Below are 15,391 nucleotides of genomic sequence, written 5' to 3' on the forward strand. Positions count from 1 at the left end.
TCACTTGTAGGGCAGGTGAGAATTATTCTTCTTCATGTTGCCCAAACCATGTTTCCGCTTTGACTTTTGCGCAGGTTTTGTCGCGGTCAGGGGTCAGGATCGGAAACCAGTAGAAGAGGCTCCCACCGACCAGCAGGATACAAGCAAGTCACCTTAGTGGATGATGCGGGCTCACCAAAGGTGCACTAACCGGTATTTACCAGAGCTCCTGATGGTGGGGATGGGCTTTGCTGCATGTTCGTACCAGGTCACGCTCCTCAGGATCACCCCAGCAGGTGGTGAGAAAAGACGGGTCCAGCAGCAGATATAGAAAGTAAAACTGTAGTCAGTAAACATGCCAAAAGGTTGGTAACAAGTGGTCACATGTCGGGATGAAGCAGAAGCGTAGTCAAGGAACAAGCCAAAAGGTCGGGAAGGAGTGGTAGCGAATATACGGACAGCGGCAGGAGTGACAAGAGCGAGATATCAGCTGGAGAGCGCAATAATCTGGCAAACGGGTCCTGCAAAGGCATGGCTTTAAAAAGGAAGTCAATGGGAGGAGCAAAGAGTTCAAGGTTTACTAGAAACAAGGTTCAAGCAAGGGCGGCCCCTTCATTGTGTGTGCTCGGGCACCACCCCCTATCCATGCCCTGCTGCCCTCCCTATCCATGCTCCCCAGCTCCCCTTTCAGGGAGCATGAATTACAGCGGCAGGTTTTTTTTTTGAAGCACCTGATTAGGGCCAGAGGCTCTAATAGACTTCAAAATAGGGTGGGCTCGGGATGCAGAGCATTGACTCTGGAGCCCACCCAGTTGTGTTGCAACAGCGAATGAACATTTGCTGTTGCAACACTGATCCTCCTCCAGGGCCAATCGGGTCTGATACCCGTCACCGATGGTCTGAAAGGTCAGGCGATCCTATTGGATGCCTAGGAGGAGGTGAGGAGATGCATGGCGGAAGCGAGGAGGAGAAGAGCCGCTGGCCGATGCCTCGGATGCCCAATCCCCGCCAATGCTTGGTGCCCTGTTCCCCGCCACTCCTCGGATGCCCGATCCCCACCACTGCTTGGTGCCCTGTTCCCTGCCACTCCTCGGATGCCCGATCCCAGCCGCTGCTTGGTGCCCTGATCGCTGCCGCTCCTCGGTTGCCCAATCCCAGCCGCTGCTTGGTTCCCTGATCCCGGCCGCTCCTCGGTTGCCCGATCCCAGCCGCTGCTTGGTGCCCGGATCCTTGCCACTGCTTGGTGCCCTGATCCCAGCCGCTGCTTGGTGCCCTGACGCCGCTGCTCCTCAGATTCCCGATCCCAGTCGCTGCTTGGTGCCCTGATCCCTGCCACTTCTCGGGTGCCCGATCCCAGCCGCCGCTTGGTGCCCTGATCCCTGCCGCTCCTCAGGTGCCCGATCCCAGCCGCTGCTTGGTGCCCTGATCCCTGCTGCTCCTCAGGTGCCCGATCCCAGCTGCTGCTTCGCTGATGCCCGCCCTCTAGATGGGGTAGGTGCCTGGATGCCCGATCCCCGCCACTGCTTGGTGCCCTGTTCCCTGCCACTCCTCGGATGCCCGATCCCAGCCGCTGCTTGGTGCCCTGTTCCCCGCCGCTCCTCAGATGCCCGATCACCACCACTGCTTGGTGCCCTGTTCCCTGCCACTCCTCGAATGCCCGATCCCAGCCACTGCTTGGTGCCCTGATCCCGCCGCTCCTCAGATGCCCGATCCCAGCCGATGCTTGGTGCCCTGATCCCCGCCGCTCCTCAGATGCCCGATCCCAGCCGCTGCTTGGTGCCCTGATCGCTGCCGCTCCTCGGTTGGCCAATCCCAGCCGCTGCTTGGTGTCCTGATCGCTGCCGCTTCTCGGTTGCCCAATCCCAGCCGCTGCTTGGTGCCCTGATCCCGGCCGCTCCTCGGTTGCCCGATCCCAGCCGCTGCTTGGTGCCCTGATCCCAGCCGCTGCTTGGTGCCCTGATTCCCGCCGCTCCTCCTATTCCCGATCCCAGCTGCTGCTTGGTGCCCTGATCCCTGCAGCTCCTCGGGTGCCCGATCCCAGCTGCCACTTGGTGCCCCGATCCCTGCCGCTCCTCAGGTGCCCGATCCCAGCCGCTGCTTTGTGCCCTGATCCCTGCCGCTACTCAGGTGCCCGATCCCAGCCGCTGCTTAGTGCCCTGATCCCTGCCGCTCCTCAGGTGCCTGATCCCAGATGCTGCTCCGCTGATGCCCGCCCCCTAGATGGGGTAGGTGACAGCGGACCGCCTGTCATAATACAGCACGGGGGGGGGGAATGAGGTGGTTTGAGTTGCCGCTGGGGAGGAGGTTTGATTGTTTGCCCCCCCCCCCCAAACAAAAAAACACCAGCCGCCACAGGGTTCAAGGCAAGATGGTCTAAGGAATTGTCCAGCATCTCAGCAAGAAGAGACTGCCAGTCACAGCAGAGGTCGCAGGTTCAGATTCAGGCCCTGACCACTTTACTGAACAGCCTAGGAAAGCTAAAACATTTTGCGGCCATTTATAAAAAGCAATTCAACTTCCCAAGTTCTGCAACCTCTAAATATTTCATTACCGATTCCTTTTCTGCCGAGATAAAGCCTAATTGTTTTTTCATTAAAAGCAGAGGAGACCGCGGCCGTCCTCTCTGAACATGGCGGACGACAAGAGGTTCCGCGTTATTGAGATCCCATATCAGCGACATAATGGCCTCTGCGCCTCCCTCTATCTCTCAGATCACGTCTGGCGGCTTATTTTAATTAAACAAAGAGATGCCGGACTGGAAGCTAATAAACTAATGGAGGGAAAACTGCATTAAAAGGAAGCTCTGGCACTGAACGGCACAGATTAGAAACGTTCTGGGTCACAGCACAAAGAGGTGACACTGAGCCGCGCTGACAACGTGTTCTAGAAGCTGGAGTTGTGCGCAGAGAAATCCGCCATTTATATTACATACACAAAGAATATATTCCTCTACCTTCAGTTCTGTGCCCTGCCTTAACGGCCCTATGTTAGCTTTCCCTGGTTACCTTATTACTATTATTACTTGACTAATTGTGTACTAGTTTACCTTCATTACTCTTTTAAATACCTGCAATACATTGCCCTCCCTTTTCATCTTGGCTGTGTGCCTTGTTGCCTCGGCCCCTTGGCTGCCAGTGCTCTAGGTGCGGGAGCCGCGACGCGCACCGGTGGTCTTCCCCCCTCCTGTCTTCTGACGCTCGGGGGGCGGGTGCGCCGCCGCTGCGCGTCGACGTCACAGCTGTGCGCCGGACGTACATCGTCGTTATGACGCAGTATCACCGCCCGGGCACTGTCTATCTCCACGTGGTTTGGGGCGGGGCTGAGTTGGCGCCAGCTGCCGGGCGTTTTATCCTCCGTCGGCTGGTGCCGTCTCTCCCCTCTACACACGTGTCTGTGACGTAGGGGGCGTGGCATGGTTGGCGGTTGCGCATTTATGGGCAGCTGTTCTGGTGGAGTCCAGGTCATTCCGAGTGCACCTCCACACTGGCCACACATTCACTGTTGGACTGGCCTTTCACTCATCTTGCTTTATCCTTAATACGGATATAATTTGGGTTTCAACTGGCACATTCAATCGCTCCCACCGGGCGTTTTTGGTGATGACCTTTACCATGGTCTCTTACCCTTCACTCCCGTTTACCCACCCATTTTTCACCTTATCCCATCTTTCCCTTACCCAGTCCACTCTCACTAATTTTAGCTCATTCACATAGTCTAAATTATCCCAACATCTCACACTTTTATAATAATTTTTTAATTTTAATTTCACATTCCCATCACTCATTCATCATTTTTCATTTCACTTTTATGTCCTCACTAAGGGTGCTCGGGGGGGGGGGGCCCTTATCCACCTGGACTGCTCTTCCCTGTTGGGCGCTGCCTCCGCCGCTGCACATGCCCCCTCGGCCTGGATCATGTTTTCGGGTGGCTCTCTGGTCTGTGGCACCATATGCCCCAACGCACACATATCTGTAAGTCACTTTGTCTTATACGGTTTTGCGGGGAGTTTACATTCTTCTCCCCATGCCGGACACAGTTACTTACTTAGATAATTACTCTATTGCAGATGCTTCATATACCTGCTCCTGATGAGCGGTTTAAAGCCACGAAACGTGTCAAGCTACTAGCAGTATTGTGTATCCAATTACACATCCATTGAGATATGTTTTCTACTATCTTTACAATTATAGGGAATACAAAGACCATAGATTGCGCAGATTTTATCTTTTATATTGTTTCTTTTCCAACTATGAATATGGTGGACTCCCTCATTTTACCATGTGATTAATGCTCAAAATCATGTTTCTACTGGTTATTATCGGGTCAAGGAATTTGCACTACGTGTTTGGTGCCTTTCCCCGCACGTATAACTTATGTGTGTAAACAGGTATTTTATGCATCAATAAATTGTTTATTGTTCCACCATTGTATTCAATTTGTCACCACGAGCTTCATTTAAAGTCCCACTCCTTTTCTGCAACCTTGTTGTCTTGCAACTTTGCTCCCATTTATATTACATACACAAAGAAGAAGAATGAGATAAAAAAAAAAAAAAAAAAAAAGTTTTATAGCGGAGACCAGGCCCGGACTGGGACAAAAAATAGATCCCGGGCATTTTAGACTGAGAAGCCCATGGCTAATTTACCGGGAGGCATGGAGGGGGGCCAGAGAGCACAGGGGGTGAAGAGCACAGGGGGGACCTGGAGAACACATAAGGGCTGGAGAGGACAAGCAGGGGCAGAGAACACGGGAGGTGGAGAGCACAGAGGGGCTGGAGGACACTTGGGTCGGAGAGCACTGAGGGGGTGGGGACCAGGGGGTGGCTGGAGAGCACAAGCTGGGGTAGTGAACATGGAAGGCGAACAGTACAGGGGGGTGAAGAGCACTGGGGGGGGGCGGAGAGCACAGGGAAGCCTGAGAGCACAGGGAGGGGTCCGGAGAGTATTAGGGGGGACCGGAGAGTACAGAGTTGATGAGCACAGGGGGCATGAAAGCACTGGGAGGGGCTGGAGAGCATTGAGGGGGGCGATGAGCACAGGGGGGCCTGATACGTAGTTGAGGCCGATACTTATTCTACATATTTTTGGTAAAAAAAAAAAAAAAAAAAAAAAATCGCAATAAGCATTTATTGATTGGTTTGCACAAAAGTTATATAGCTAGATTCAGGTACGTTCGCGTAACTTTGCGGCCGCGTAGCTTAAGGAGTTTAAGCTACGCCGGCGTAAGTTAGCGAGGCAACATGATTCACAATGTACTTGCCTGCTATCTTACGGCGGGGTAGCCTAAAGCGAGCGGGCGTAAGGGCGCCTAATTCAAATGTGTTTGAGGGGGGCGTGTTTTATGGTAATGGCGCTTGACCTCACGTTTTTTACTGCACATGCGCCGGGCGCCTACATTTCCCAGTGTGCATTGCGGCTAAGTACGCCGTACGGGCCTATTGATTTTGACGTGGACGTAAACGACGTAAATCCCGATTCACGGACGACTTGCGCAAACGACGTAAAAAAATTGAATTTCGACGCGTGAACGGCGGCCATACTTGACATTACTATTCCAATAGGGCCTAGCTCTAACTTTACGCGGCCTATCTCTTACGTAAACGGCCTAAAAGTACTGCGTCGGCCGGGCGTACGTTCGTGAATCGGCGTATCTCCTCATTTACATATTCTACGCCGACCGCAATAGAAGCGCCACCTAGCGGCCATCCGAAATATTGCAATCTAAGATAGGACGGCGCATGCCGTCGTATCTTAGATATGTTTAAGCGTATCTCTGTTTGAGCATACGCTTAAACATAAGTTGGCGTAGATTCTGAGTTAGGTCGGCTTATCTACTGATAAGTCGGCCTAACTCTACCTGAATCTACCTAATGGTGTCTACAAAATAGGGGATAGTTTTATGGCATTTTAATTAAAACTTTTTTTTTTTTTTTACTTTTTTATCGTGACTGCGACATTACGGCGGACACACCGGACACTTTTGACACTAGTCACATTTATACAGTGATCAGAGCTATAAAAATGCACTGATTACTGTAAAAAAAATGACACTGGCAGTGAAAGGGGTTAACCTGTAGAGGGGCACTGAAGGAGTTAAGTGTGTCCTAGGGAGTGATTCTAACTGTTGGGGGGTGGCTACGGAGTGACACGTCACTGATCGCTGCTCCCTATGACAGGGAACATTTAATCAGTGACATGTCACTAGGCATACCGGGGAGATGTTGTGTTTACACTGACGTCTCACCGTTCTTCAGCTCCGCGACCCGATCGCGGGTCATGGAGCGCAGGACTACACACATTCTGTCAACGTAAATGATCATGCGGCGGTCCTTAAAGCGGGATTCCACCCGCAATTTAATTTTTTTTTTTTTAAGTCAGCAGCTACTGAAACTGTAGCTGCTGACTTTTAATAAGGACACTTACCTGTTCTAGGTGCCCGCGATGTCGACCCTCCGACGGCGATCGCTCGGTCCCGGCATTCGTGAATGCGTTCTGGGATACACACGGTTCCCAGAAGGCAGCGCGCCCCATTCACCAGAAGACAACGTGACGGAGGACGAGGAAGAAGACAACCGCGGTGGAGGAAGAGGCAAAAGAGCTACTTCCGCATAGCAACCGCCCTTTTTGGCGAGTATAAAAAAAATCATTTTTGTTGGCAAATTTTTTTTAAATTAAAAGGTGGAACTCCACTTTAAAGGACCGACACACAAACTTATACGACGACAGAATGGCACGGCTGGACAAACAGGAGTATTTATACGTCCCCTTTAATTTGTCGCTGTGTGGTCGTGCACGCGTGACCGCGGCAGCCGCAGACTCGATGTCCACCGGTGTCCCGCAATCGGGTCACAGAGCTGAAGAACGGGGAGATGTCATTGTAAACACAACATCCTCCCCCATCCTTCCTAGTGACACGTCACTGATCGTCTGTTCCCTCTCATCGGGAACAAGCGATCAGTGACGTGTCACGGCAAGCCACGCCCCCTAACAGTTAGAATCACTCCCTACGACACACCTAACCCCTTCAGCGCCCCCTACTGGTTAACCCCTTTCCCTGCCAGTGTCATTTTCACAGTATATCAGTGCATTTTTATAGCTCTGATCGCTGTATAAATGACAATGGTCCCATTGCCGCTGCTTGGTGCCCTGATCCCCGACGCTCCTTGGTTACCCGATCCCAGCCGCTGCTTGGTGCCCTGATCGCTGACGCTCCTCAGATGCCCGATCCCCACCACTGCTTGGTGCCCTGTTCCCTGCCACTTCTCAAATGCCCGATCCCAGCCTCTGCTTGGTGCCCTGATCCCCGCCGCTCCTCGGATGCCCGATCCCAGCCGCTGCTTGGTGCCCTGATCGCTGCCGCTCCTCGGTTGCCCGATCCCAGCCGCTGCTTGGTGCCCTGATCCCAGCCGCTGCTTGGTGCCCTGATCCCCGCTGCTCCTTGGTGCCCTGATCCCCGCCGCTCCTTGGATGCCCGATCCCAGCCCAGGGCTGCTTGGTGCCCTGATCGCTGCCGCTCCTTTATTGCCCGATACCAGCCGCTCCTCGGATGCCCGATCCCAGCCGCTGCTTGGTGCCCTGATCCCCGCCGCTCCTCGGATTCCCGATCCCAGCCGCTACTTGGTGCCCTGATCCCTGCCACACCTCGGGTGCCCGATCCCAGCCGCCGTTAGGTGCCCTGATCCCTGCCGCTCCTCAGTTGCCCGATCCCAGCCGCTGCTTGGTTGCCCTGATCCCTGCCGCATCCTTCCTAGTGACATGTCACTGATCGTCTGTTCCCTCTCATCGGGAACAAGCGATCAGAGACGTGTCACAGCAAGCCACGCCCCCTAACAGTTAGAATCACTCCCTAGGACACACAAAACCCCATTCAGCGCCCCCTACTGGTTAACCCCTTAACTGCCAGTGTCATTTTCACAGTAATCAGTGCATTTTTATAGCTGCGATTGCTGTATAAATGACAATGGTCCCAAAATTATGTCAAAAGTGTCCCACATAATGTCGCAGTCACGATAAAAAAAATCGCTGATCCATTACTAGTAAAAAAAATCCAATCAATAAACGTATCGGCCTAAACTGAGAATTTTATATATATAAACAAAAATGGAGCAAAAATTTTGATATATATATATATATATATATATTATAGATATATATATATATATATATATATATATATATAAAATTCTCAGTTTAGGCCGATATGTATATATATATAATTTTTTTTTTTATATATATATATATTTATTATAGCAAAAAGTAAAAAAATATTGCTTTTTTTTTTTTTTGCTCCATTTTTGTTTGTAGCGCAAAAAAACAACAACGCAGAGGTGATCAAATCCCACCAAAAGAAAGCTCTATTTGTGGGGAAAAAAATACGCCAATTTTGTTTTCGGAGCCGCGTCGCACGACCGCGCAATTGTCAGTTATAGCGACGCAGCGCCGAATCACAAAAAGCGGCCCTGTCTGAAGTGGTTAAAGAACGCAAAGACTTTTTTTCCTGCTACGGCTGCCGGAATCTTGTATAAAAAAAAACCCTGAAAAAGTCAAGTTGGGTGGGAAATCATAAAAAAAATGACTTTTCGGCCGTTAATCAAGGTCGCGCTCGCCATCGGCGGGCCCGGGAACATGCTAATTTGTCCTGGCTTTTAATTGCCTGATGTTTTATTTTCCACGGGAGATAGATAACGCCGAGTACACAAAGCCAACCGCGTCCCGAGAAACCCCCCTCGTCAAAGTCGGAGCAGAACGCGGCCGCGTCCCGGTTAACCCCTTCGGCGCCGAGCCGGTTTAACGCCTCCCTGAAAGCAGGCGCCCGCCGAGTACACAAAGCCAACCGCGTCCTGAGGAACCCCCCTCGTCAAAGTCGGCCGCGTCCCGATTAACCCCTTCGGCGCCGAGCCGGTTTAACGCCTTCCCTGAAAGCAAGGCGCCCGCCGAGTGATAGAACGTTAATATTAGGAGGAACCATTAAAATGCAGGATGGTGTTCAACGAGTGGAATAATGGAATCATTACCCGAGCTTGTACGGCTTGCGGAAGATAAACGGCGCAATCGCAATCCGAATCGCGTTACAAATGGCCCAATTAATCACGGGTCTACCAGAGACATGGCTGGCTGAACCCAAACCCCCCCCACGCGCCTCCGCCCGAGTGAGAGAACATCGCCGCGGCACGGCGCCGACACGTCTCAAGACGTCGGGAGGACATCTGGACCGTGTTGAACAAGATCCTCCGTCACCCCGCTAACAAATACAAATAACTGCGCCGCGTCCAAAAAAGTCATTAAAAAAAAAGGTAAGAACGCGGGATTCTCATTACGGCGATTGCGAGGATGTTCTGACATTTATCTCGCGTTTCCAACAGCTGAGAACAATAAAGTTTAATCAAAACCGAAAAGGAAGCCCATCCCCCCCACCATCAGCTTCTTACCCAAAATGTTAAATGCAAATCACTAAAATATCATATTTTATTTAACCGCTTAAGCCCCGGACCATTTTGCAGCTAAAGGACCGGGCCCCTTTTTTGCGATTCGGCACTGCGGCGCTTTAACTGACGATTGCGCGGACGTGCGACGCGGCTCCCAAACAAAATTGACGTCCCTTCTGACGTCCCACCTCTGCGGTTTTTATTTTTTTTGCGCTATTAAAAAAAAAAAAAAAAAAAAAAATAAAAAAAAGAAAGCCACAATTTTGAATTTTTTTTTTTTTTTTTTACCAAAAATTCAAAAAAAAAACGCAATAAGCGCGTATTGATTGGTTTGCGCAAAAGTTATAGGGCTAGATTCAGAAAGCCCGCCGTAAGTTTGTGCGGGTGTAGCGTATCTCAGATACGCCACGCCGCCGTAACTTAGCGAACCTGCGCCCTAAGTTACGGCGGCGTAGCGTAAATCAGGTCGGCGTAAGCGCGCCAAATTCAAATTGAGAAGAGGTGGGCGTGTTTTATGTAAATAAAACATGACCCCACGTAAATGACGTCTCTAACGAACGGCGCATGCGCCGTCCGTGAACATATACCAGTGCACATTGCTCCTCATCACGTCGCAAATAGTCAATGCTTTCGACGTGAACGTAATTTACGCTAAGCCCTATTCGCGAACGACTCTATTTGTGGGAAAAAAAGGACGCCAATTTTGTTTGGGAGCCACGTCGCACGACCGCGCAATTGTCAGTTAAAGCGACGCAGCGCCGAATCGCAAAAACTGGCCAGGTCCTTTACCTGCCTAAAGGTCCGGGTCTTAAGTGGTTAAAGACATTCCCCATGTCCCTCTGCCCCCCCCCCCTCCTCATTCGTCTTACCTGCAGAATTTCTGGTCTGTCTTCAAACAGGACGGCCAAATACTTATAGTCGGCGTAGGCCCAAAACTCCGCCCTGTCAAACCCTCCAAATGCTCCACACCGCTCTGAAGAATCTCCACCAATCCAAGACCGGAACTGCCCGACCGTCCCATCGATATAATCGCATTCTGTCTCAAACTGCGGCTCTGTGTAGGAAAAAAAAGAAGATCGGCGGTGAGCGAGGTCATTGTACAGCGCTACAGAGGAGGAAGCACAATCTGCCTATGTAATGAGGGAATGGATCCAAGCCTTCAGAAGAAGCTGTGATCACCTGGACAGGAAATGTCGAGACCCAAAAGGAGACCAAGAAAGCCACAAAGACATTCTAAACCTTCCTTCTCAGAACAAGCAAGAGAAAAAAAAACTTGGGCTGGAGTATCACTTTAACCCCTTCAATACCGGGCACTGATTTTTTATCATAGGTGTATTTTATATGATAGAGGTGATCAGGTCTCCACACATCTCAGGAGGGATTTTCTCTTCTTTACAGATCTTCTCTAAAACCTGAAGGTCTCTTGGCAACTCGAAGTTTCAGTTCCCTCCATAGATTTTCTATAGGATTAAGGTCTGGAGACGGGCTGGGCCACTCCATCACCTTCATGATGTTTTTTTTTCTTGAGCCAATCCTTTGTTGCCTTGGCGGTATGTTTTGGGTCATTGTGATGCTGGAAGACCCGTCCATGACCCATCTTCTGTGTTCTCTCTGAGGGAAGAAGGTTCTCAACCAAGATCTTACAATACATGGCCCCACCCATTGGCCCCTCATTGCGGCAAAGTCGGCCTGGACCTTTATCAGAGGAACCCCCCAAATCCTCATGTTTCCCCCTCCCCGTGTGACTGTAGGGATGGAGTTCTTAGGGTCATAGTCACCATTTTCCTACCTCCAAACACGGCGAGTCGAGTTAAAGCCAAAGAGCTGAATTTTGGTCTCATCTGACCCCAGAACTTCCTCCCGATCTTCTCTGACCTCAGAACTTCCTCCCGATCTTCTCTGACCCCAGAACTTCCTCCCGATCTTCTCTGACCCCAGAACTTCCTCCCGATCTTCTCTGACCTCAGAACTTTCTCCCGATCTTCTCTGACCTCAGAACTTTCTCCCGATCTTCTCTGACCCCAGAACTTCGTCCCGATCTTCTCTGACCCCAGAACTTCCTCCCGATCTTCTCTGACCCCAGAACTTCCTCCCGATCTTCTCTGACCCCAGAACTTTCTCCCGATCTTCTCTGACCTCAGAACTTTCTCCCGATCTTCTCTGACCTCAGAACTTTCTCCCGATCTTCTCTGACCCCAGAACTTCCTCCCGATCTTCTCTGACCCCAGAACTTTCTCCCGATCTTCTCTGACCCCAGAACTTTCTCCCGATCTTCTCTGACCCCAGAACTTTCTCCCGATCTTCTCTGAATCATTTAGATGATCGTTGGCATGACTGTACATGTGTCTTCTGGAGGAGGGGGACTCGCCGTGTTTGGAAGAAAAATGCAGACTATGACCCCAAGAACTCCATCTTGGATGAGAACCTTCTTTCCTCAGCTAGAACACAGAAGATGGGTCATGGATGGTGTAACGGAATGACCCGTGACACCCAGAGACTTTTGAAGGATGGGGGGTACTCCTGTGCCAGCGTCACTAATGACTCTTGGGTCTAGGGTCACCCTGTGCCCCTTTTGGGCACAGGGTGACTCAGGGGTTGACAAATTTGCTTGGAATCTAGGAGCCAGCTAAAAAAGTTAGGAGCCAGAAAACGCACCCCGTCCCGACGAGCTTGCGCGCAGAAGCGAACACATACGTGAGCAGCGCCCGCATATGTAAACGGTGTTCAAACCACACATGTGAGGTATCGCCGCGATTGGTAGAGCGAGAGCAATAATTCTAGCGCTAGACCTCCTCTGTAACTCAGAACATGCAACCTGTAGAATTTTTTTTTAAACGTCGCCTATGGAGATTTTAAAGGGTAAAAGTTTGTCGCCATTCCACGAGCGGACGCAATTTTGAAGCGTGACATGTTGGGTATCAATTTATTCGGCATAACATTATGTTTCATAATATATAAAAAAAAATGGGGATAACTTTACTGTGCTTGCAAGACCGCTGCGCAAATACAGCGTGACAGAAAGTATTGCAACGGTCGCCATTTTATTTTCTAGGGTGTTAGGATAAAAAATATATATAATGTTTGGGGGTTCTAATTAAAGGGAATTTGTCGAGCCCTGGGGTGACTGATAAATGATAATTCATGTTTTTCAGGATATCTTGGAATATTACAAGTTGTTAAAGTCTGACTCCAAATGGAGTGTTTTCATTCAATGGGGGGGGACACATGCTTTTGAGGTGTTAATTGTGTCTGCTCTTAGACATTCCATTGTGAGATGCTAATTAGGTCTGTCTCCATTGTACAAATTAAGTCTGAAAGGTCAGATGTCTCCTTTCAGGGGTAGGGAATTAGCATGTCAATTATGTTTAGTAAAGGAATGTGTTTGTGTAACAGGTAAGGGGAACTTGTCGGAGACAGGCTGTCTGGATAATGACTAATAACTCAACTGAACGTCATTGTCTAAGAGAAGGTGTATTGAAGCCCCCCCATTGTGTGATGTGTGGGTGGAGAGTTCCTTTGATTACTGTAACATGCCTGTACTGTATATAAGAGAGCTAACCATTAAAGCATTGGTTCAGTCATACATTTTGAAACCAGTAACAGAGCTTGTCGGTCCCGTTATTCTAAGGGGAAATGGGATGGATCGTGTCTGATGTCTTTTGGATGGTTGGAGTGTCAGATAAGCTGTCGTGGGTTGATGGAATGGGAATATCGTATACGGTGGTGACCGTTACAGATGGGTCCTTTAGCATGACAATGACACGTACAGACCCGTTTGACAATGAACATCTAAATGATTCGGAGAAGGATTGGGGGAAAGTTCTGTGGTCAGATGCTGGAATGGGCTACAAGACCATCAGCAAGAAGCTCGGTGAGAAGGAGACAACTGTTGGAGGGATTGGAAGAAATACAAAATAACCATAGATCGTCCTCCTCGGTCTGGAGTTCCATGGAAGGTTTCGCCTCATGGGGTGAGGATGGTCATGAGAAAAGTGAGGGATCCGCCCAGAACTACACGGGAGGAGCTTGTGAAGGATCTCAAGGCAGTTGGGACCACGGTCACCAAACACACCATTGGTAACAAAATACACCGCCATGGACTGGAATCCTGAAGGTCCCCCTCCTCAGGAGGGCACAAGTACAGAACGTCTGAAGTCTGCCAATGATCATCTGAATGATTCAGAGAAGATCGGGAGAAAGTTCTGAGGTCAGAGAAGATCGGGAGAAAGTTCTGAGGTCAGAGAAGAATTGGGAGAAAGTTCTGAGGTCAGATGAGACCAAAATTCAGCTCTTTGGCTTTAACTCGACTCGCCGTGTTTGGAGGAAGAAAAATGGTGACTGTGACCCTAAGAACTCCATCCCTACAGTCACACGGGGGAGGGGGAAACATGAGGATTTGGGGGGTTTCTTTGATAAAGGTCCAGGCCGACTTTGCCGCATTAAGGGGCCAATGGGCGGGGCCATGTGTTGTAAGATCTTGGAGGAGAACCTTCTTCCCTCAGACAGAACACTGAAGATGGGTCATGGACGGGTCTTCCAGCATTACAAGGACCCAAAACATACCGCCAAGGCAACAAAGGAGCGGCTCAAGAAGAAGCACATGAAGGTGATGGAGTGGCCTAGCCAGTCTCCAGACCTTAATCCCATAGAAAATGTATGGAAGGAGCTGAGACTTCGAGTTGCCAAGAAACCTTCATGATAAAAATTATAGACCCTTCATTTCTTTGTAAGTGGGCAAAACGTACACAATCTGCAGGGGAGACAATCAGTATTTTCCCCCCACTGTAGGTCAGTAAGATTTCCCCCCCAAAAAAGAAAAAAAATATATTTTTTTATAAAAAAAATACTTTAACTTAAAATACTTCTCCTAGTCCACCGGGCCTTTTTTGGCACTTTTCTCCTTCATGTAAAAAAAAAAAAAAAACACAATTTGTTGTTTGCTAGAAAATTAATCAGGACCCCCAAACATTATATACTTTTCTTTTTAGCAGACACCCTAGGGAATAAAATGGCGGTCATTGCAACTTTTTTTTCTCACACAGTATTTGCGCAATAATTTTTCAAACGCCTTTTTTTGGAATAAAAAATGGTTTCATGGATTAAAAAATAGCAAAACAGTAAAGTTAGCCCAATTTTTTTGTATAATGTAAAATATGATGTTACGCCGAGTGAATAGATACCTAACATGTCACGCTTTAAAATTGCGCACACTCATGAAATGGCGCCAAACTTCGGTACTTAAAAATCTCCATAGGCGACGCTTACATTTTTTTTACAGGTTACTATTTTGGAGTTACAGAGGAGGTCTAGTGCTAGAATCGTTGCACACGCACTAACGCACGCGACGACACCTCACATGTGGGGTTTGAACGGCGTTTTTTCATATGTGGGCGGGACTTGCATGCGTGTTCGCTTCTGAGCGCGAGCTACCGGGGGCAAGGCCGTTTAAAAAAAAAAAAAGTGCTTTCATTTTATTTTTATTTTACTTCATTTTTTTATTTTTACACTTTATTTTACATATTTTTTTTTTATTCTTTTATTTCCTATTACAAGGAATGTAAACATCCCTTGTAATAGGAATCAGTGTGACAGGTCCTCTTTATGGAGAGAGGCGGGGTCAATAAGACCTTCCCCTCCCCCCACATCTCTCCTCCAGGCTTACAAGCATTAGATCGGTGAAAAAAATTCACTGATCTAATGCCGACAGCCGCGATTGCGGCTTTGTTTACTTCCGGGTACCGGGCGTGATGTCATAACGTCGCGCCCGGACCTCCGACGGTCAAAGAGATGACTGGTGACCATCTGGTCACCAGTCATCTCTATGCTTTCCCAGCAAGCGCTGGCCGATTCACTCTCCGGGCCCCCGATGGCATGGGAGAGCCCGAAGAAGCACCGGATGGCGGCGGGGGGGGGGGGGGGGACGACACACGTCCCCTCCTGCCGCCTATAAGAACGATCAAGTGGCGGATCCTCCGCTTTGATCATTCT

The 15,391-nt window shown here is 49.6% G+C and overlaps 1 protein-coding gene across 1 annotated transcript in view; it reads right to left on the reverse strand.

Annotated features, from left to right (window-relative positions):
• HSPBAP1 (HSPB1 associated protein 1) overlaps window positions 1–15,391 on the reverse strand; it is a 102,784-nt gene that overhangs the window by 61,324 nt on the left and 26,069 nt on the right. The window contains exon 3 of the mRNA XM_040358289.1: window positions 10,273–10,457. Within this exon, the coding sequence (XP_040214223.1) occupies window positions 10,273–10,457 (185 nt within the window). The remainder of the gene's footprint in view (window positions 1–10,272; window positions 10,458–15,391) is intronic.

The sequence above is a fragment of the Rana temporaria genome, chromosome 6 (genome assembly GCF_905171775.1).
Source record: "Rana temporaria chromosome 6, aRanTem1.1, whole genome shotgun sequence".
In the NCBI taxonomy this organism is placed as follows: domain Eukaryota; kingdom Metazoa; phylum Chordata; class Amphibia; order Anura; family Ranidae; genus Rana; species Rana temporaria.